The 23,659-nt window shown below is 40.4% G+C and overlaps 1 protein-coding gene across 1 annotated transcript in view; it reads right to left on the bottom strand.

Moving 5' to 3' along the window:
• The window catches only part of SPPL2A (signal peptide peptidase like 2A), a 49,802-nt gene extending 33,634 nt beyond the window's left edge, over positions 1–16,168 (bottom strand). The window contains exon 1 of the mRNA XM_030842918.3: positions 15,958–16,168. Coding sequence (XP_030698778.2) covers positions 15,958–16,023 — 66 coding nt within the window. The 5' untranslated portion in view covers positions 16,024–16,168. The remainder of the gene's footprint in view (positions 1–15,957) is intronic.
• Positions 16,169–23,659: the final 7,491 nt, after the last annotated feature.

The raw sequence follows: 23,659 nt of genomic DNA, 5'->3' as shown, positions 1-23,659 counted from the left end.
ATTCATTGTCACTGTTTTATAAATGATGGCTCTGAGACTCAGAGTAGTTACTAACAACGTACGTAAGGTCACACTAACATCATCTACAGTTCTAACTATTGCTGGTAATTTTACAGATAATCATAAGGGTTGATTAGACCCTTATGACATTAAACATTTTTTAAAGAATACTATGTAAGTGAATTGGGTACTTCTTATTGCACCCAACAAAATGGTGCATGATATCAGGATGTCCCGCTATTAGCAATGTTGAGTTTGATTATTTGGTTAACATAGTAACTGCAGGGTTTCTCCAGTGTAAAGTTAAATATTTTTTCCCCTTGTGATTAGTAAGTAATCTCTAGCACAATGTGAACAGTTCAGCAACTTATCACCTAGTGTTTTAGCCTCCATGCCTGAATTTAATTTTACATATTATGCTGGGGGTTGTGAAATGGTGAATGTCAATCCTCTATATTTATTAGCTTGTACTCTTCTTTTTTTTTATAAATTTATTTTATTTATTTATTTTTGGCTGCGTTGGGTCTTCATTGCTGCGTGCGGGCTTTCTCTAGTTGCAGCAAGCGGGGGCTACTCTTCGTTGCAGTGCGCGGGCTTCTCATTGCAGCGGCTTCTCTTGTTGCGGAGCACGGGCTCTAGGCACGCAGGCTTCAGGAGTTGTGGCACACGGGCTCTAGAGCACAGGCTCAGTAGTTGTGGCACATGGCCTCAGTAGTTGTGGCTCACAGGCTCAGCAGTTGTGGCACACGGGCCCTAGAGCACAGGCTCAGTAGTTGTGGAGCACGGGCTTAGTTGCTCCGTGGCATGTGGGATCCTCCCAGACCAGGGCTCGAACCCGTGTCCCCTGCATTGGCAGGCAGATTCTTAACCACTGCACCACCACAGAAGCCCTTGTACTCTTCTTTTCTAAAAAAAAAGAGCTTTACTCTCTCTCTCTACCACCTTTTGTTTACTATCACTAGAGATTAATTGACTTTTTAAAATTCAATGTAATGCAATTACAATTATTCATTTGATGTTCAAATTACCCCAAATTTGGCCAGTAGAGCCTCTTCCACCTTGCTCTTTGTATCCTTTTGGCAAGACCCCATTAGTCTTTGAGGACTTCCTTGTTTTAGGCTGACTTTATCCTTTATCTGCCATAGATTGGAACCAGTAATTCTACTAAGCTCCTTTTAGAGAGAACTGTATTTAAATTAGGATTTGGGTTTTAACAATGCACACTGCTGAAGTGGTATAACCTTTACAATAGACAATTGGCAATATCAATCAAACTTTTTTAATACTTATAATTCTCTGATTCATATCCTACAGATGTATTACATAATGCACAAAGGTTATACAAAGATAGATGTACAAGGATATTCACTGCAATATGTTATAGCAAAAACAAAAAACATCTTCCACAGATAAGAATCCATTACATTATGGTATGCATAGTACACAGCTATTAAAAAGAAAGAACTAGAGGACTTCCCAGGTGGTGCAGTGGTTAAGAGTCTGCCTGCCAATGCAGGGGGCACAGGTCCGAGCCCTGGTCTGGAAATATCCCACATGCCGTGGAGCAACTAAGCCCGTGCGCCACAACTACTGAGCCTGAGCTCTAGAGCCCGCATGCCACAACTACTGAAGCCTGAGCGCCTAGAATCCGTGCTCCACAGCAAAGAGAAGCCACCGCAATGAGAAGCCCACACACCACAACAAAAAGCAGCCCCACTCGCCACAACTAGAGAAAGCCAGTGAGCAGCAATAAAGACCCAACACAGCCAAAAATAAATAAATGAATAAATAAATTTATTAAAAAATTTTAAAAAAGAAATAACTAGATCTACCTGTAGAAATAGATGTCCATGGTGAGAAAAGCAAGTTCCAGAAAGATATTTATAGTGTTTTCTAGTTTTATAAAAATGACCCCCCCTCAAAGCTCCCTATATGTATTTGTACTGTAATGTGAACTTAAAGAATGATGTGGAGAGAGATCAGGCTATTAAAAAAAAAGGAGAGGAAAACAAAAGCAAAGATGAGGGTGTAAAAAGATTGGAATGAGAAAATTTAAAAAGGAAAGAAACAATCAAACAAAACAAAAAGGTATGAAGTCCCTCTCCTCTCATCCTGGTTCTCACAGTCACCCCTTAGGGGCTTCTCTTATGTCTTTCCAGATACTATCTATGAATATTTAAGATAGATAGATATTGGGTTGGCCAAAAAGTTCCTTCGGTTTTTGAGTAAAAATAAAAGACACATTTTTCATTTTCACCAAGAACTTTATTGAACAACGTACCCACCCTTTTGTTCCACTACCTTCTGCCATTTTTCAGGCAACTTCATAATTCCCTCTTCCCAAAACTTTTTATATTTTTGAGCAAAGAACTGTTCCAGGTGCCTTTTACAGTCTTCCAGGGAAAGGAAATGATTAGCAAAGAACTGTTCCAGGTGCCTTTTACAGTCTTCCAGGGAAAGGAAATGATTTCCATTACGAGAATTTTGTAAAGACCAAAATAAATGGAAATCCAAAGGTGCAATGTCTGGTGAATATGGCGGATGAATCAGAACTTCCCAGCCAAGCTGTACAATTTTTGCCTGGTCATCAAAGAAACATGAGGTCTTGCGTTATCCTGATGGAAGATTATGCATCTTCTCTTGACTGATTCTGGACACTTTTCATCAAGTGCTGCTTTCAGTTGGTCTACTTGGGAGACGTACTTGTTGGGATTAATCATTTGGTTTTCTGGAAGGAGCTCATCATAGAGGACTCCCTTCCAATCCCACCATATACACAACATCACCTTCTTTGGTTAAGACCGGCCTTTGGTGTGGTTGTTGGTGGTTCATTTCACTTGCCCCACAATCTCATCTATACCACATTATTGTACAGCATTTCACACTTTTCATCACCCATTACAATTTGTTTTAAAAACAGAAACTTCGTTACGTTTCAGTAGAGAATCGCGTGAGGAAATATGGTCAAGGAGGTTTTTCTCACTTAACTTATATGGAACCCAAACTTCAAAGTGATTAACATAACCAAGTTATTGCAAATGATTTTCAACGTTTGACTTGGATATTTTGAGTATGTCGGCTATCTCCTGCACGGTATAAAGTTGATTGTTCTCAATTAATGTCTCGGTTTGATCACTATCGACTTCAACTGGTCTACCCGACCATGGAGCATCGTCCAGTGAGAAATCTCCAGCATGAAACTTTGCAAACCACTTTTGACACGTTCGATCAGTCACAGAACCTTCTCCATACACTACACAACTCTCTTTTTGCATTTCAGTTGCATTTTTACCTGTCTTGAAATAATGAAGCATAATATGCTGAAAACGTTGCTTTTTTCTCCCATCTTCAATTTAATAATGGCTATACAAAAATTCACCAATTTTGATTTTTTTTAATGCACGCTGATATGACAGCTGTCACATTACAATCTAACAAAATTGCTTCGAATGAAGTTAAAGACAACTAAGCCCTACCAGAGCCATCTTATGGAAAAACCGAATGAACCTTTTGGCCAACCCGATAGATAGATAGATAGATAGATCTCAAACATATACATTGTTGTCTGTTTTACACATATGGGATCATACTATATATACTACTGTGTAGCTTTTCTAAAATTTTACTTTTTAAAGTTTATTTCTTTGAAGTATAACCGATTTACAATGATAGTCTCTACTGTATAGCAAAGTGATTCTGTCATATATATATTCTTTTCCATTATGGTTTATTACAGGATATTGAATATAGTTCCCTGTGCTATACAATAGGACCTTGTAGTCCATCCTATATATAATAGTTTGCACCTGCTAATCCCAAACTCCCAATCCTTCCCTCCCCCATGCCCCTCCTTCTTGGCAACCACAAGTCTGTTCTCTATGTCTGTGAGTCTGTTTCTGTTTCATAGATAAGTTTGTGTCATATTTTAGATTCCACATGTAAGTGATATCATATGGTATTTGTCTCTTTCTGACTTACTTCACTTAGTATGATAATCTCTAGGTCCGTCCATGTTGCTTCAAGTGGCATTATTGCATTCTTTTTTATGGCTGAGTAGTATTCCATAGTATATGTGCACCACATCTTCTTTATCCATTCATCTGTCGATGGACATTTAGGCTGCTTCTATGTCTCTGCTACTGTAAATAGTGCTGCTATGAACACTGGGGTGCATGTATCTTCTTGAATCATAGTTTTCTCTGGATATACGCCCAGGAATGGGATTGCAGGATCATATGGCAACTCTATTTTTAGCTTTTTGAGGAACCTCCATACTGTTTTCCATAGTGGCTGCATCAATTTACATTCCCACCAACAGTGTAGGAGGGTTTCCTTTTCTCCATACCCTCTCCAGTATTTGCTATTTGTAGACTTTTCAATGCTGGCCATTCTGACTGGTGTGAGGTGGTACCTCATTATAGTTTTTTGTTTTTTGTTTTTTTTTTTGTGGTATGCGGGCCTCTCACTGTTGTGGCCTCTCCTGTTGCAGAGCACAGGCTCCAGACGCGCAGGCTTAGCGGCCATGGCTCACGGGCCCAGCCGCTCCGCGGCATGTGGGATCTTCCCAGACCGGGGCACGAACCCGTGTCCCCTGCATCGGCAGGCGGACTCTCAACCACCATGCCACCAGGGAAGCCCTGTATGTCTTTTTGGAGAAATGTCTATTTAGCTCATTTGCCCATTTTTCAATTGGGTTGTTATTTTGTTGTTGACTTGTATGAGCTGTTTGAATATTTTGGAAATCAAGCCCTTGTGGGTTGCCTCATTTGCAAATACTTTCTCCCAGTCTGTAGGTTTGTCTTTTCATTTTGTTTATGATTTCCTTTGCTGTACAAAAGCTTGTAAGTTTGATTAGGTCTCATTTGTTTATTTTTGCTTTTATTTCTATTGCCCTGGGAGACTGACCAAAGAAAACACTGGTATGATTTATGTAAGAGAATGTTTTGCCTATGTTCTCTTCTAAGAGTGTTATGGTGTCATGTCTTATATTTAAGTCTTTAAGCCGTAAAATTTAAATTTTATACGTTAGATTTTCCATATTGATACATATACACTACCTCCTCTTACACAACTGTATAATAGTCAGTGTTACTTTTATAATTACAAAAGCTAAGGGATTTTTTAAAAAGCTTAAAAGTACAAGGAAGTACAAAGGTATCCAACTATGAGTAACATTTATTGCTATAGACAGATTACAGTCTTTTCTACAGTGGTAGAAAATTTATCATTGATATAAGCAAAATTCATTGATATGGGAATTACTAAGGCAAAACAAATTTTAGTAGAAGATTAGTATGAGAGAGGAAAGTATAACCATATATAATTGTAGAATAGTTCATATTGGATGTGCAACATGCAGCAAATTTCATGAGCAAGCTAATATACCCAAATAACTTAAGCATTTCCACTACATTTTAACATCTTAGTAAAATTTCTCATAGAGATGATATAGTTTTGAAAATTCAGTTTATCAACAATAGATATCGTATGTTCTGGAGTTAGAGACCTGGGACAGAATGGCAATTTCACCATTTATTGGCTATGTTACAAGTCATTTAAACTGTTTAAGCGTCAACATCTTGGTTTTTTTGTTTTTTGCTTTTGGTCCCGCCTCGAGGCTTGCGGGATCTTAGTTCCCCGACCAGGGATTAAACCTGGGCCCTGGCAGTAAAAGCACGGAGTCCTAACCACTGGACCTCCAGGGGATTCCCTCCTCAGCTTTGAGATGACAAAAAATGTCCAGACCTCACAGAGCTGTCATGATGATTAAGTCAGATCATGCAAATGTTTACACATATTAAGCTCTTAATAAATGGTAACTATTATTATTAATAATACATCTAGCACCTTGCCAAGTACTTGCACAATGCAGAAGAAATACAAGATGATTAGTGGTTGCTTAGGGTTTGGTAGGATGTGGGGATGGGGGTGCTAGCTACAGAATATGAGGTTTCTTTCTTTTTTTAAAATAGACCTTATGTTTTAGATCACCTTTAGGGTCACAGCAAAATTGAGCATGAAGTACAGTGTTCCTACATATCCCCTTACCACACACACGCATAGCCTCCCTCCAACCTCCATTATTAACGTTTGTTACCATCTATGAACCTACACTGACAATTCATTACCACCCAAAGTCCACATTTTACATTTAGGGTCTCTCCTGGTGTTTTACATTCTATAGGTTTTGACAAATATGTAATGACATGTATACACCATTACAGTATCATATGGAATATGAAGTAGTTTTATTGCCCTAAAAATCCTCTGTGCTCTACCTATTTGGTTTCTTTTTGAGGTGATGTAGATGTTTTAAAATTGACTATAGTAATGGTTGTACATATCTGTAAATATACTAAAAGCCACTGAATTGTACACTTTAAATGGGTGAATTTTATGGTATATGAACTATATCTCAATAAATCTGCCCCCACCAAGAAACACTAAACAAGAAATTATAGTCTTACTGGGAAGATTAAAAAGAAACCTGAAAAAGATAATGACAAACAGAATATGATTTAAGTCAGTCTCTAGTAAAAGCTTTAGTAGTTCTTAGGGTGTTGGAAATGCAAATTTTTGGACCCTATTCCAGACCTACTGAATCAGAAACTCTGAGAAGTTTATTTTTAACAAGGCCTTATGGAGATTTTGATGCTTGTTAAGGTTTGAGTACCATAGCTATAGGAGCAGTGCTTCTCAAGATTTAACGTGCATACAAATCACTTAGTGATCATATTAAAATGGAGATTCTGATTCAGTTGGCCTGGGTGGAATGTGGGATTCTGCATGTCTAACAAGCTCCCAGGTGATCCTGATGCTGCTGCTCTGTGGGCCCAACCTTGAGAAGCAAAAGCTATATGGGAACAAGAGCACAGTCATCCCTCGGTATCTGAGGGAGACTGGTTCCAGGACAGATAACAAAATCCAGGTATGCTCAAATCCCATAGATTTGATTCCACACAAATTCAACAAATTGTAGATCATAAACAACGTATATGTATTGAAAAAATCCAAGTATAAGTGGACCCGCGCAGTTTAAACCCATGTTGTTCAAGGGCCAACTGTAGTAGAAACCACATCACTGTGGGCCAGTTAGGTTGGGAAGCACAGAGGCCTGAAGCTCAAGTGTCCCTTTAAACATTACAAGTACCAAATCAGGAAAGACCTGTGGTCTACCCGCGCTAGTATTAGATCATCTGACAAAGGCCCTAGGGTGGATGGACAGGATACCTTCCTTTATATTTTTCAAGTTAGAAACATGCTTCAAGACATCTGAATTTTCCTTTGTAATCAACTGTGGTCTGTTCTTCTATGACTTTACTCAACCCTTAAAAAATATCTGTTTATATTTTCAACCAATAATGAAAATATTCTCTTAGTAAAAAGCTTAGTATCAAGAGCTTGAAGGGATCTAGGGATATCTAGTCCCTTCATTTCACAGCTCAAACAGGTCCAAAATGATCAAAATGAAGTCTCAGGGGCCAGATTAGAATTGAGCTCTCTAAAACCCAGACCAGCAGTCTTTCAGCTCTGCTATCACTTCAAGTTCCCTTATGCAGCTAGATCTGCCAGCACCCCTTAGTACCCAATCATCACCCTCCAGTTTTAATATTGGTCATATATATCTCTGCATTAGCTGTCAACTCCCTCTCTGCTGTGATTCTGGGCATGGGTCTCCTACCACCACTCAAATTCCTCTAATACCCAATTAGTTCCTCCCACACCCTAAACATCCCAAACTCTAACTCCTTTCCTTACCCTCTTCCAAGTACCCCCACTTCTAGGACTCTAGAGTTTCATGGAATTCCTTTCCCTATGACAAGTGCTCCTTACTGCTCACCCCAAATCCTGCCTCTTAATGGCAGTTCCTACAACCACTGGCGGTGGAATCAAGTGCTCTTCATGGCCATCAAATCTTTATATTCCACATCTTGCTTGATCCTCACACGCAAGGGAAGCAAGTTTACTAGCCCACAGTGTGAAGTAGTACTTCCTGTTTTTCCGATTCAAATATACCTCACATAAAAATTCATCGGATGCCTTTTGTTTGTGAACATTTCCAAATTTACTTTACCCAGATCACTTGACTTCAGTCTTATTCCATATCATCTTCTTTTTAAATCAATGTTTAAGTCTATCTTAATGTCAGAGTTGCCTATTCTTTTGATCATTTTTCTCCTAAATAATTTTTGGTATGATAAGTGCCAAATGATTACTCAAAGTCTAAAAACACCTCAACGGTAATGGAGTACACTATACTCACATCCTTGCAGGTGTCCCATTTCCTCATTTTCCCAAACCAATCAGAGCTTAAACAATAGGACATATATAAAGAGCTTTATTTCGTCAGTGTACTTTCACTGAGTCAGTCTTGCACTGACCTTCACGTCCCTGTCTCTTGAGGCTATATCTATGCTTTATACTCCAGTCTCTTGGTAGTCCCAAGCATGGGCATTTGTATTCCTGGCCTCTGTTCAAATGGCCTCCTGATGCTGACTCACCAGCCCAATATTAACCTAGGAAACAGGCCTTTCTACTCCTGTCCAAGCTAATAGCACAGTTCAATTCTTCTGTGACTTTGTTTCACAGGTTTAGTTTGCCTTCTACTCTTCTTTCTCCTTCAAAAGGTATCTACCAGCACTGGATCTACTTTCCATATTTAAGTCTTCACACATTCCTTTTGAAAATAAAAATTCTTTAGCTAAAAATTTATCTAATATACTACCCCCTACCCTGAATCCACGCCATACTTTGGGTCTGCCAGGACTCTGTATCTTGGCCCATTTTCACCTCATCATGATGGAGCTCTGACTAATACAATGCTAACTTTTACCCACATATATATTTAATTCCCTTTAAAAACCTTAAAAGATTAGTCAAGCATGGTTCTTCTTTTTTATTAGAGATTATGGTGAGTAATCTGGGCAACAATTTCTTACCCTTTATTATAAATCAGTGCTTCTTGAATTTAATGTTCTGTTAAAATCAGATTCTGATCCAGCAGGTCTTAGGAGGAGCCCATGATTATACATTTCTAACAAGCTTCCAAGTGATGCTTTGATGTTGGTCTGCAGAGTACATGGTTATAGACTTCATCATGAATAGCAGTGAAACTCATCAGATTTCCAGACATTACTCGGGTTCTCCTAGGAATTTTCTTAAGAGGTGAAAGTCACACTGTACCTGCAGTATGCTGGTATAGCCAACGTTCATGTATTGGCCAGCAGTTCCCCCATTTCACCCATAAGTTCACTCAAAACTCTTCAGCATTTGTATCACTGGGTCCCAGCTTCCCCACCCACCTCCACAGTCTGTCAATTAAACATGGTTCACATTATTCATATTGTTATCCATTAGATATACTTAATCCTTTGGTTTCAAGGGACAATGTGTGAATATGATGAACTCTCTCTCCAATGAACCCCCCTTACAATCTTTCTTCATAAAATCTACAAATTAAACTACTCCTCTATCTTTAGATACCGAATATGAGGGCTGGGGGTTTGGGGCAAGTTTTGCTAATAAGCAGAATTTATTTAAAATGAGAACTAGCAATTAAAAAAAAATTATTTCTAAACCAGAAGGTAAAAAGTTAAAATGTAATCACTGAGTGCTAGATACCAAAGAGTAATAGTCATCTACCCATTACCCTTATATCATAGCAATGTAGGAGGTATCCTTTTCTTTACAAACATCTTTCTCCTTACACAGATTGAGTTTTAAGTCAATAGCAATACATTAAGAGTTGAAAGCAGCCTCTACAAGAAAGGCAGAATTGGGGTTATATGTCTGAATGACACATGTTCCAAAGCCAGGTCTAAATAACTTCCAGATTCACTATTCACTATTATATTTTCTATGCCTCTTTCCTCACGAATAAGTTAGACAATCAAGACAATCTATGTTCTTTCTACTCCTACTTCCAATATTCAAGGTTTATGGAAACCATGCACTGAAACTGACTAGACTCAGACCCTCAGAGATGAAGTGAAATCTTGATTACTTAATTAGTGGCTCAGTGGGAGCTAGGGCACCAAACAGGGATTTATAGAGAATCAGAGGAGCCTGTGGGACATGGGGAAAGTAGATCCCCAGGATCATTCCTTACACTTGGAGAATCTGGGGCATGTAACAGGCTAAGATGTACTAGGGTGGAGGGAAGAGACAAGGTAACCATTCTTCATTCAGTACTCTGCAAACTATGAGGTGCTAAGGGAGACAGCAGAGAATGAGTCAGGTAGCTTCTCCTTCATGGGGCCTATATTCTACGTTACCTAGATCCAGCCCTCTCCCTGGGTTTCCTTAAGTAATCTTACTACTTAACTATTATAGAATTTACGATTTACACTAGAATTCATAAACTCAAATGCGTAAAAGGCCAGGCAGGTAAATAAGAGTTGATTTAAGACCATAGGACATGGTAACATTTGGCAAATTCTGGCCTAAAGGCAATGAAATTTTTGAAAAAAAATTTAGTATCTTGGGGTAAGAATCCATACCTGGAGACTTTATGGTCTAGATTTCTGTAAACAGAACCAATTTCAGGTAAATTTTTAACAAAGACAAATTATTAAATATATAATAAACATGACTTCTATCTTTAAACCTTTTTTCATGAAAATAAATTCACAAACTTTTCCAATCAGTCTTGTGATCTATTTTTGATCCAAAAAAAAAAAAACCACTTAGTGGAAATGTATAAACAAATGTCTTAGAAACTCTGGGTTCTAGTCCTCTTTTTCATGACTTTCTATCTGGTCTAGGACAAATTGTAATCTTCCTGAAACTTCTCTCAGGATCATTTTGAGATTCTAAGGAGATGTATGTTTAGGTGTTGTATTTTGAGAAGGAGATAAAACAGCAATTAGTGCCTTAAAAATTGGACAACGGGATGCAGAATCCACAGAGACAGCTCTGATTGTGAAGAATCTGACAGTTAAAGGAGGAATGTGACATAACCAGCATGTCTAAGCTTGGGCTTAGACATGTACCACAGACTAGGTGGTTTAAACAACAGAAATTTATTTTTCACAGCCTGGAGCCTAGAAGTTTCAAGGTGCCAGCATGGTCCAGTTCTGGTAAGGGCTCTCTTCCTGGCTTGTAGAGAGCCACCTTTTCACTGTGTCCTCACATGGTTGTGGGGGGCAGAGGGAGAGAGAGCAAGGCAATAATCCCATTGTAAGGGCCCCACCCTGATAACCTCATCTAAACCTAATTATCCTCAAAGGCCCAGTCAATCTCCAAATACCATCACACTGGGAGTTAGGGCTTCAACATGAGAATTCAGAGGCACACAATTCAGTTCACAGCATTTCTCCCCTGGCTCCCAAAATTCATATCCTTCTCACATGCAAAATATTTATATTCATTCCATCCCACAGCCCTAAAAGTCTTAATTCATTCCAGCATCAACTCTAAAAAGTCCAAAAGCTCATCTAAATGTCGTCTAAATCTGATATGGGTGAGATGCAAGATTCTTCATGAGGTAAGATTCCTCTCCAGCTGTGAACCTGTAAAACCAGACAAGTTATGTGCTTCCAAAATATAATGGTGGGACAGGTATAGAATAGACATTCCCATTCCAAAAGAAGAAATCAGAAGGAAGAAAGGGATGAGGGGACCCAAGGAAGTCCAAAACCTAGTAAGACATAGATCTTAAGGCTCAAGAAGTATCCTTTTTGGCTCTATGTCCCACTTTCCAGGCCCACTGGGGAGGAAGTGTCACCCCCATGGCTCTGTGGGGTAGCCTTTGGTTCTGTGGGATACCACCCCCAAGGCTCCTGGTAGAGGCCAAAAGGCTTGTTGAAACTGAAGTTGTGGCCCTGATGATCTCTGAATCACCTTTGGGGGTCATTTCTCCCTCTTCTTGAAGAATAATGCACGTTCACAGCCTAATAGCTCTATCATCCCATCCTGTCAGATCCAAAAGGTCCAACAGCCTTTCTTCATTTCATCCTGTCTCCTTCCCCCGGAGTTAAAAGTGGCAGTGTTTTTGCTCATAGAATCCCATAAGCTACTTATCAAGTGATTGTTCAGCCACACTCTTAGTGTTCTTTCCAGAACAAACTTTCTCTCTCTCTTTTTTTTTTTTTTGCAACATGGATAGGCTGAGAATTTTCCAAATCTTCAAATTCTGGTTCCTTTTTGCTTAACAATTCCTTCTTCAATTCCTCTGTCCCCTTTGCATTTCACTAAAAGCAGTTAGAAAGAACCAAGCTGCTCCTCCAATGCTTTGCTTAGAAATCTCCTCAGCTAAATATATTTCACTGCTTACAATTCTTCCTTCCACACAACACTAGAACATAGTTCAGCCAAGTTCTTTACCATTTTATGACAAGAATTGCCTTTCCTCTAGTTTCCAATAAACTGTTCCTCATTTCCATCTGCATTCTCACCAGAATCACCTTTAATGTTCATATTTCTAGCCTCTACCCATTACCCAGTTACAAAGTTGCTTCCACATGTTTAGGTATTTGTTACCACAGAACCCCACTCCTGGTACCAAAATCTTAGTCAGCTTGGGCTGCCATAAAAAAATACGATAGGGAGAGGGGGAGGGAGCAGGGAGAGCAAGCTCTCTGGTGTCTTTTCTCATAAGGGCACCAATCCCATCACAAGGGACCTACTCTCTGACCTCATCTAAACCTAATTATCAATATCTCCCAAAGGCCCCATCTCCAAATACCATCAATACTGGGGGTTAGTGCTTCAAGATATGGATTTTGGGAGGACATGATTCAGTCCATAGTACAGTAGCTCAGCATGTCTCTGATAGGTTGGGTAGCAGAACACTACTAGTTTCTGCAGGAGGTTGAGGCAGGAGGACAGAAGAGAAGGAATTAAAGAAGACTCTTTGAGTTGGTGTAGTATACCAAAGGAATGCAGATTTCAGTAAGAGATTTTCCTGTTGGGGATTCTGATTACCACTTCATTTTCATAAGCTCAAGATGTGGCTATATGACACTTCAAATTCTTTGAAGTAATGAAAACATGAATACAACTTTTATAAAAACATTATGAGAAAGACTCAGGATTCTTCAGAGAACTCTGAAGCAATTTTAGAAAACAGATCCAGGCTAAATTTCACTCATTGTCTTTGAAACAGAACCCTGTGACTCGGTCCGAATAACACTAAAATAAAGGTCTAACAGTTGGGGCTAGCGGTGGGAGTTGGACTAGGGAAGGACAAGTGTGATATGGAAATATGTCAAAGCCAAGAGAGAATTAATTACCCGCCAGGCACTCTTTTCATGTCTAGACTTAAATGTTTAATGGGTTTAGAAGTTATTAAAACAGCCAGATGTGCTGTAGTTTGTGTTCAAGATACACGGTAAGGTCACTCTGATGTGATGAGGACAAACAGAGTAGGGTAGGCTACATGATGTTGAAGGGGCTTTCCAATGCTAAATACTCTGCCTCTTCTACAAGGATGTGACTCTTTCTGGAGATTAAATGCTGCTTCTACATGAGGATGATGACCCTTATTTTTTCTTTTAATTTTTGGCTGCGTTGGGTCTTCGTTGATGCACATGGGCTTTCTCTAGTTGCGGTGAGGGGGGGCTACTCTTCGATGAGGTGTGAGGGCTTCTCATTGCAGTGGTTTCTCTTGTTGTGGAGCATGGGCTCTAGGTGCGCAGGCTTCAGTAGTTGCAGCACGCGGGCTCAGTAGTTGTGGCTCACGGGCTCTAGAGTGCAGGCTCAGTAGTTGTGGTGCACAGGCTTAGTTGCTCCGCGACATGTGGGATCTTCCCAGGCCAGGGCTCGAATCCTTGTCCCCTACATTGGCAGGTGGATTCTTAACCACTGCGCCACCAGGGAAGCCCATGATGACCCTTTTCTAACATGACCAAGGGGAAAGAGGCTCAGTAGGGCCAGCTTCCAGAGACCAGAAAGAAGAAATGAAATGATTAAGCTGGCATCATTCATTCAAATGAACTCAGAGAGGCCACCTAGGGCTGTAAGAGTAGGGAAGAGGAGTAAACAAGGGCTTCAGGGAGAAAATTGGTTAAAATAACAAAAAACTTAAAATAGTGGAGGAAAGGAACTAGGTAGCTAGTAAACAGAAGGAAAGAGAGAGCTCCTGCTGAGAAAAAGGATACCAGATTTATTTGAGTTCCTCAGAAAAGGAAAGGAATGAGAAAGAGATCCTTTCATGAATTTAAAGGAAGAAAGAGTGTAGAAGAAAAAAATCCACTATGGAATCACTAAGAAATAGAAAATCAATAATACTAGTTAGCACTGAAAAAGATCTTCCCAATTTCGAAACATCTTGTCAGTGTATTCACAGTTACCAGCACAGCTCCTGGCATATAAGAGATACCACACTAAATATTTGTGGAGTGAAAGAATGCTACTGAGTCCTCACAACAACCCCGCAACCGGGGAATATAGAACTCAAGATTAACATGGTGAAATATGACAAAATATATATGTGCAATATAAAAAGAATAAAATCTAGAATATGGGAGAGACAGACTAGCTACAATTTAGAACACGGACAAACTTTAGACTTGTGAAGCACTTGAAATTACATGAAAATTTTGCTTCCATTTTTCTAGTGAGAGGCTTCAGAGCTTTTATTAAGAATTTCAATAAGAGTTTTTGAGCAATTGATGTATTATTAGGTTAATTATTAATTTGTGTTGAGAAAAGACAGGTGGGAATTTATACACACATGTATATATTCTTACAATTAGCTTAAGAAGTTCAAATGAAAATGAGTGCAAAAACACTCAAAAAATTTCATACCTAGGTTATAGTTTTATGTGTATTTACATACTACCTGAATTATCTTCTGGACACGTCTGATTACAAGGTAAACAACACCTCAAAGATTCAGACCAACACTGCCACTTTGCTATTCTCTTTATATCCTACTCCTCCCCCCGACCCACCTCAAGCAATTTTTACATACATTCTTCCTAATGCTGCCTAGCAAAGTTATGAATACAAGGAAGGCACTTAACCACTTCAGGCTTTGAGTTTGGTTTCTCAATAAATGTTAAAAACACTTTCATATTGAATATATTCACTGGTAGTAATCATTTAAACTGGAGAGTAAGCAAAATATACTCTTTCAGAGAAGTTACACATTCTAATGGAAAGAACTAGACAGGCATACACCATACCAATTCTGTATAAAGCTCATAAAAGTTTCCAACCTGAAACTCCCTAAGTGAAATTTACAAGAAACAAAAACTGAACACTGGCGTCCTTATCACCCATTCACTGAACCTTCTGCTTGGTGTTGAATTTTAAGACATTATTACTTTTCTCTAATTACGAAAACAAACTTGTGTACACATATTTGTTACTGTTACTTAACCGGCTCTCCTCCCCTTTAAACTAGGCAGAGAATTGAAACCCACTAAAACCCACTGAAAGAATTACACTTTGGTGTGTTCTTTAAGAAATTATTTTAAATTATTACTGTTACCAGAAAGCCCCAAAATGGAATCAAATGAGCCCTAAGGCGAAACAGAAACTAGAGAAAGAAAAAAATCTGTATGAGAGCAATTAAAATAAAGCGCAGTCCTTGAACCGCTAAACATCCAGGGATCGCGTATACGTTTTTTCCTTCTTTCGGGGTTGGGGGTAGTGCGGGTTAAGCAGCGGTAAGAAAGACTGGACAATAAAATTCAGAGGTCAATTCAAAACGCCTGGAACAGTGAAACTACAGAGGAGAAGCACCAAAGTCCGAGTCGTATTAAGGGCTCGGCAGGTAGCTTTCTCGGGGGTAGGTACCGGGACTTCAAAGGACGGGAATGGGGGCTGGACCAAAAGGGAGTAGTGGGACAGGGATGGGTATGAAAGCAAAAACCCAGAGCAGGCCGCGTAGGCGCGGGAGAGGGCAGGCCGGCAGGGAGCCAGTGGGGGTGAGGCGGCAGCAGCGGCGGCGGAAGGTGGGGGGCCCGGCCCCGCCCCGGGGAGGCCCGAGCGCCCGCCCGTCCCCCTTACCAGAGGGAGCAGGAAGCCCCACAGCAGGGCGGCGGCGGCGGGGGTCAGCGGTTGCTGCAGCCCCATCAGACTGCCTGGTGAGCGCCCGGCGGCGCGAGGCGGGGCGGGTTCCGGGGTCCCCTCGCGGCGCTGCTTCGGTGGCTGGGCCGGACAGGGGCGGGCAGCGGGGTTGGGTTGGGGCCGCCGCGGCTGCTGGAGCCGCCACTGCAGCGCCGACTTCCTCTTCCGGCCCCGCCCGGAGGCCGCGGAAACCCCCACGGGGCAAGTGGAGGCTGGGTCAGCGCGCGCCGCCCGCCGGGCTCTCTCAGGCTCCCGGCGCTGGCGAGCACCGGCAGCGGGTCTGGGCGTGTCTCTTTACAGCTGCGTGACCTGAACTGTTCCCCGGTCCGGGCAGGCGAAGGGACTTTTTCAAGCCCTCCTTCTTCCTAGAAGCGGCGGAGCGCCTGTTCAGTTCCCCACCAACTACCCAGGTGCTCGAGCCAAAAACCTACATGCTCTGAGTCTTAATTCACCTGCTCATCAGCCGTCCTAGGCTCTCTCACATGTATGTCCCCAAAACGCCCACCTTCTCCTAAACCGCAGTGACCACCCCCAGACCACCGTTGCTTCTCTCCTCCAAACTGGTTTCCGTTTCCACTCCCCACAGCCCATTATCCACACAGCTGTCCTGGAGAGATCTTTTTGAAAATGTAAATCAGATCATGTCACTCCCAACCACACTTAGAATAAAATCAAAGCTCTACTCCGGGACTTCCCTGGTGTCCCAGTGGTTAAGAATCCACCTGCCAATGCAGGGGACAGGCGTTTGAGCCCTGGTCCCAGAAGATCCCACAAGCCATGGAGCTACTGAAGCCCACGCGCCTAGAGCCCGTGCTCTGCAACAAGAGAAGCCACCGCAATGAGAAGCCTGCCACTGCAACAAAAACCCAACACAGCCATAAATAAATAAATTTATTTTTTTTAAAAAAACGGAACACTCTACTCTGGAGGACAAAGTTTATATAACATGGTCCGTGCCTGCTTCTCTGACCCCATCTTCACTGTTTTCCCACGCTCGTTTCAAGCCACATGGGCCGCCTTCGGTTCTTCCGGCCTTTGTACTGGTAGTCCTCCCAGCTGGAACGCTCCTCTCTCTGAATACCTGGCACGCTGGCATTCACTTATCAGCTTAAATGTCACTTCCTCAGAGGGAACTTATTTATTTACTTTTTAAGTTAATTAATTAATTAATTTTGGGCTGCATTGGGTCTTCGTTGCTGCGTGTGGGCTTTCTCTAGTTGCAGTGAGCAGGGGTTACTCTTTGTTGTGGTGCGTGGGCTTCTCATTGCGGTGGCTTCTCTTGTTGCAGAACTCGGGCTCTAGGTGCGCGGGCTTCAGTAGTTGTGGCACATAGACTCAGTAGTTGTGGCTCACGGGCTCTAGAGCGCAGGCCCAGTAGTTGTGGCACACAAGCTTAGTTGCCCCACAGCATGTGGGATCTTCCCAGACCAGGGCTTGAAGCCGTGGCCCCTGCATTTGCAGGCGGATTCTCAACCACTGCGCCACCAGGGAAGTCCCGAGGGAACTTATTGACATACCCAATCTAAAGTAGCCACCCAGTCACTTTCATATCACATGATTTAATTCTCTGCACAGCACTTTTCACTCTTACTTATTTATCTCATCGTTTATTTATGATGTAGATTCCCACTTGATAGAAAGGTGTATCTTTGCTTTGGTCACTGCTGTATCCATTACAACATTTGGCTTAAATTTGGTCCTCAAATATTTGTTGGATGAATATTCAATACCAAACACTGAATAGAATGCTGTCCCTGCCATCCCACAGCTCATGGTTTAGTGAAGGACATAGATGTGTGAGCAAACAGTTCAGGGAGAGTAGTGACCCTTTTGTTTGCACAAGATGCTATGGGAGTATCAAAGGGACATTTTAAAGGGGTGCCAGGAAAAATTTCAACCTAAGCTGAGTCTAGAAGGCTGAGTTAATTTTAGCCAGGCAATGGGTAGGAGAAGGGGGAGACTTCCAGGAAGAATGAACCATTAGTGTCAAAGCCAAAGGTGACATTGGAGGAACTGCAAAACTTGGGCTTGGCTGAAGTTATGAGTGATGATAGATGAAGTGAGAGAAGAAGGCAGAGGCCAAATCACAAATAGATAGGGGTATCCTGCTTGGAACTTTAGGCTTCGTCTAGTTGGTGATGGAAAGCACAGTGACAGACAATTTTTGTTTTAGAAAGCCCTCTGTGATGGCAGGAGGGGTGGCAGATGGATTGAAACAGGGCAAGAGTAGAAGCCAGGAGACCTATTGGACAACAGTAGTAACCTAACCCAGGCAGGGATAGTGAGGGCCTGAACTGAGACAGTGGCAGAAGAAATGGAAAGGAGGAGGAGGTGGTGGATCTGAAAATTCATAGCAGAATTTGGTATAACTGAGGGTACATGAGAGATGAAGGAGAGGGATGATTCCCAGGATCCTGCCCTGGGCCCTTTATTGAGATGATCATCCCAGGAGATGGAGGAGGTGGGGGATGGGTGAGGAAGAGGAAAGAATTTTGGACTTGAGTTTGAAATGTTTGTGGGACATCCAATTGCAAATGTCTGTAGGTTGATGGCTAAGTGGGTTGGTCTGAAACTTAGTGGCACAATGAGACCAGAACTCAGGTCTCCTGCCTGTCAATCCGAGACCTTTCACACTTTCTAGCTGCCTAGGGCAAGCCAGGTTTCCCTTTTGTAAAATGACTGTGATTAGATGACTTCATCTCTAAATATTCCCTTCTGTCCATAATGGTCCTTCGCCTAGTGAATCTCCAAGGTGGCTCCTGAAGCTGAAGATCTCTGGTTTTCCTGTCTAGAGTTATGCCCATTTTTTCTTCCCCTCAGTCGGAGAAAATTTTGTACCTGCAGTCAAAGAACCTGTGTTATAGGCTAGTTCCTTGTGCAGTCTCTCTTTGCCTGCTTTAGTTTTCTCAGCTGAAAAATATGGAGAGTAATACCTGTTCTGCCTGTCTCAGATGAGTATTGTAAAAATTACATGACTTGTAATTTGGGTATAATTACTCTGAAAATTTTTTAAAAAAGAAAAAGAGGGAGAGGAGAGGAAAAACAGAAGACTGTGTTATTGCTGTAGTCCAGTATCAGCACTGTTTGTCATAATTCTTCTGCCAGAATTTTTTCTTCTTGGTCAAAGTCCCTGTGCATGATGAAGGAAAATGGGAGGGTTAATGGAATATTGAAAAGATTCTTATTTCATGACTTTACTGTTGGAATGGCTGTTAAAGGATATTTGGAGTATACCTCTATTACACAAGAATTTCCCTGGAAGTATTAGGTAGGATAAAATTTACCTGCATAATTTTTAGTCGATATTTTTCTTCTCTAAATAAGCTATGTATAAAAACCCAATTATGGAAAATAACTATCATTAAAGATTGTTTTAATTTCTAAATATATTTAGTTAATGGAATTTTTTCCCCAATGATGAAAGATAGAATGTTATTGGTTGTCAGAACCTTTCTATAGTCTAAGAAATGGTCAAGAACTATTGGCTTCATTTTACAAATGTGTTAGATGACAGCAGCAGAGGAGGAGCTAAAACTCAGTCTCCTACCTTAGTACACTAACAGTAAGTAAACCTGTTGTTTGCTGTACTTCCACAGTGCTTTTTACTCAGAGGACATTGATGAAGTGTTAGTAATGAGCCCCAAAGACTTTCTTGCGCAATCTAGATCATTACTTTAGTATAGAGCAGTGATTCTTAGTCTTGATTATTTATTAGAGTCACATAGGAGAGCTTAAAGGATACTGATGCCTGGGTCCCACTACTCCCCTTTCCCCATGCAGATCCTAAATTTAATTGGTCTGGATGTAGCCTGTGTATCATAATTTTTAAGGCTCCTCAGGTGATTATAATATGCAACCGAGGTTGAGAAAGTGGCTTAATCAGTGATTTTTAAAATGTGGCCTCGTGGACCAGCAGTATTGACACCACCTGGGAACTGTGAGCAGTGCAAATTCCTCCAGACCTATAGAATCAGAAACTCTGGTTCTTCTGACTATAGAATCAGAAACAAAAGCAATTTGTGTTTTAATAAGCCCCCTAAGCAATTCTGATGCGTGCTAAAGTTTGAGAACTATTGGTTTCAGAGCAACATTCCTTAATTCTGCCTGCATATTAGAATCAGATGCAAAGTTAAAATAAAAAGCAAACCATTTGCTCCAACACTAATCAAACTGAAAGGAAAAACAGACAAATCCACAATTACAGTTAAAGATTTCAACTCTTCTCTTTCAATAATTGAAAGAATGAGTAGGCAGAAAATCAGTAAATACAGAAGACTTGATCAACATTATCAACCAATTTGACCTAATTGGCATTTATAGAACACTCCACCCAACTTATGCATGATACACATGATTTTCAAGTGTACATGGGACCTTGACCAAAATAAACCATTTGGCCATAAAACACGTCTCAATAAATTTAAAGTTTCCAAATCATACCAAGTATGTTCTTTGCCCACAACATAATTCAATTAGCAATTAATAACAGAAGGATATCTTGAAGATCTTCAAATAATTAGAAACCCAACACACTTTTCTAAATTACCCATGAACCAAAGAAGTCACAGGAATTAAGAAAATATTTTGAATTGAAGGAAAATGCAAACATGACATGTCAAAAGTTGTGGGGTGCTTAAAAGAAATTTGTAGCACTTACAATAGAAAGGTATAAACATTTAAAATCAATGACTGGGACTTCCCTGGTGGCGCAGTGGTTAAGAACTCATCTGCCAATTCAGGGGACGTGGGTTTGAGCCCTGGTTGGGGAAGATCCCACATGCTGCAGAGCAACTAAGCCCGTGTGCCACAACTACTGAGCCTGTGCTCTAGGGCCCGCGAGCCACAACTACTGAGCCCATGTGCCACAACTACTGAAGCCCGCGCACCTAGAGCCCGTGCTCTGCAGCAAGAGAAGCCACCGCAGTGAGAAGCCCGCGCGCCATGACAAAGAGTAGCCCCCACTCGCCACAACTAGAGAAAGCCTGCGTGCAGCAATGAAGACCCAACACAACCAAAAATAAATAAGTTTAAAAAATAAATAAATTTATTTATAAATAAAATCAATGACCTAAGCTTCTATCCTAAGAAACTAGAAAAGAAGAGCAAATTAAATCCAAAGGTGAGCAGAAGAAAGGAAATTAAAATATCTGAGAAGAAATCAACAAAATAGAAAACAAACAAACAAAAACAATAGGAGAATTGGTGAAGCCGAAGACTGGCTTTTTGAGAAAATTGATAAGTGTTGGGAAAACTCTAGTCAAACTGATTAGAGGAAAAAGAGAAGATCCAAATTACTAATATCAGGAACAATAAAAAAAATATTACTAAACATCCTAAAGACATTAAAAGGATAACATGTAAGTATTATGAACAACTTTATGCCAATAAATTTGACAACCTAAGTGAAATGGAGAAAGTCCTTGAAAGACAAACTACTTAAAAAGAAATAGATATTAGTGATAGATTATCTATTTAAAAATTTGAACTTGGGGAATTCCCTGGCGTTCCAGTGGTTAGGACTCCATGCTTTCACTGCTGAGGGCCTGGGTTCTATCCCTGATCAGGGAACTAAACTCCCATAAGCTGCATGGTGCAGCAAAAAAAAAAATTAATTTGTCATCAAAAACCTTCCCACAGAGAAAACTCTAGGCTCACGTGGCTTCAAGAGTGAATTTTACCAAACATTTGAGGAATAAATAATATCAATTCTACACAAACATTTTCAAAAACTTGAAGAGGGGGTAATACTTCCCAATTCATATTTTGAATCTAGCGAAATAAAAAAATGATATATCAGTTCTAATTAAGATTCATCCAAAACATGCAAGGTTATTCAACATTTGTAAATTAATCAATGTACCTCACCATCTCCACACTACTACAAGGTCAATAATAAAAGAATCAACTGTATTTCTCTACACTAGAAACAAACATTTGGAAATTGAAAATACCATTTACTATAACATCAAATAATATCAAATACTTAGGGATAAATTTGGCAAAGATGTGCAAGACTGAAACATCAAAACCTACAAAACATTACTGTGATCTCTTGATTATTAAGTAGTGTATTGTTTAGCCTCCATGTGTTTGTATTTTTACAGATTTTTTCCTATGTTCATTGCAGCTCTGTTTACAATAGCTAGGACATGGAAGCAACCTAAGTATCCATCAACAGATGAATGGATAAAGAAGATGTGGCACATATATACAAGGGAATCTTACTCAGCCATAAAAAGAAATGAAATTGAGTTATTTGTAGTGAGGTGGATGGACCTAGAGTCTGTCATACAGAGTGAAGTAAGTCAGAAAGAGAAAGACAAATACCGTATGCTAACACATATATATGGAATCTAAAAAAAAAAAAAAAAAAAAGGTTATGAAGAACCTAGGGGCAGGACAGGAATAAAGACACAGATGTAGAGAATGGACTTGAGGACATGGGGAGGGAGAAGGGTAAGCTGGGACGAAGTGAGAGAGCGACATGGACTTATATATACTTCCAAATGTAAAATAGATAGCTAGTGGGAAGCAGCCGCATAGTACAGGGAGATCAGCTTGGTGCTTTGTGACCACCTAGAGGGGTGGGATAGGGAGGGTGGGAGGGAAACACGAGAGAGGAGATATGGGGATATATGTATATGTATAGATGATTCACTTTGTTATAAAGCAGAAACTAACACACCATTGTAAAGCAATTATACTCCAATAAAGATGTTAAAAAAATTACTGTGAAGTGTTAAAGGGGGACCTAAATAAATAGGGAGATACACTATGCTCATGGATTGGGAAAGTCAAAATACTGTTAGGATGTCAGTTCTGGGACTTCCCTGGTGGCGCAGTGGTTGAGAATCTGCCTGCCAATGCAGGGGACACGGGTTCGAGCTCTGGTCCTGGAGGATACCACATGCTGTGGAGTAACTAAACCTGCGAGCCACAACTACTGAAGCCCGCGCGCCTAGAGCCTGTGTTCCACAACAAGAGAAGCCACTGCAATGAGAAGCCCGGGTAACACAACAAAGAGTAGACCCCACTTGCCGCAACTAGAGAAAGCCCGTGCGCAGCAATGAAGACCCAACACAGCCAAAAATAAATAAATAAATTTATTTTTAAAAAAGTCAGTTCTTTCTAAATTGATCTTTAGAAATAATGCAATTCCAATCAAAATCACAGCCAGATTTTTGTTGTTGTTTTTGAAACTAGGATGCCAATTACAAATTTATATGGAAATATAGAAGAGCTAGAGTAGCCAAAATAATTTTGAGGAAAAAAAAAGAACCAAATGGAGGACTTAAATACATGATTTCAAGACTTTTTAAAGCTCGACAGTAATCGAGTGGGGTAGTGGATATATATATATGTGTGTGTGTGTATATATATATATATATATATATATATATATATATACACACACACATACACACACATATATACATATAGATCAATGAAAGAGCATAGAGAGTCTGTAATTAGACCTACACATATATAGCCAATTGATTATTGATAAAGATGCTAAGGCAATTCAATGGGGTAAGGATAATCTTTTCAATAAATAACTGGGTTATTTGGTCATGCCTCCCAAAACAAAACTTCCCCCAAAATGAAACTCAGTTCTCACCTCGTAACATATTCTAAATTTAAC

Source organism: Globicephala melas, chromosome 2 (assembly GCF_963455315.2).
Source record: "Globicephala melas chromosome 2, mGloMel1.2, whole genome shotgun sequence".
NCBI lineage: Eukaryota > Metazoa > Chordata > Mammalia > Artiodactyla > Delphinidae > Globicephala > Globicephala melas.
The sequence above is the reverse complement of the archived record's forward strand: the minus strand, read 5'-3'. Positions and strand labels throughout refer to the sequence as shown.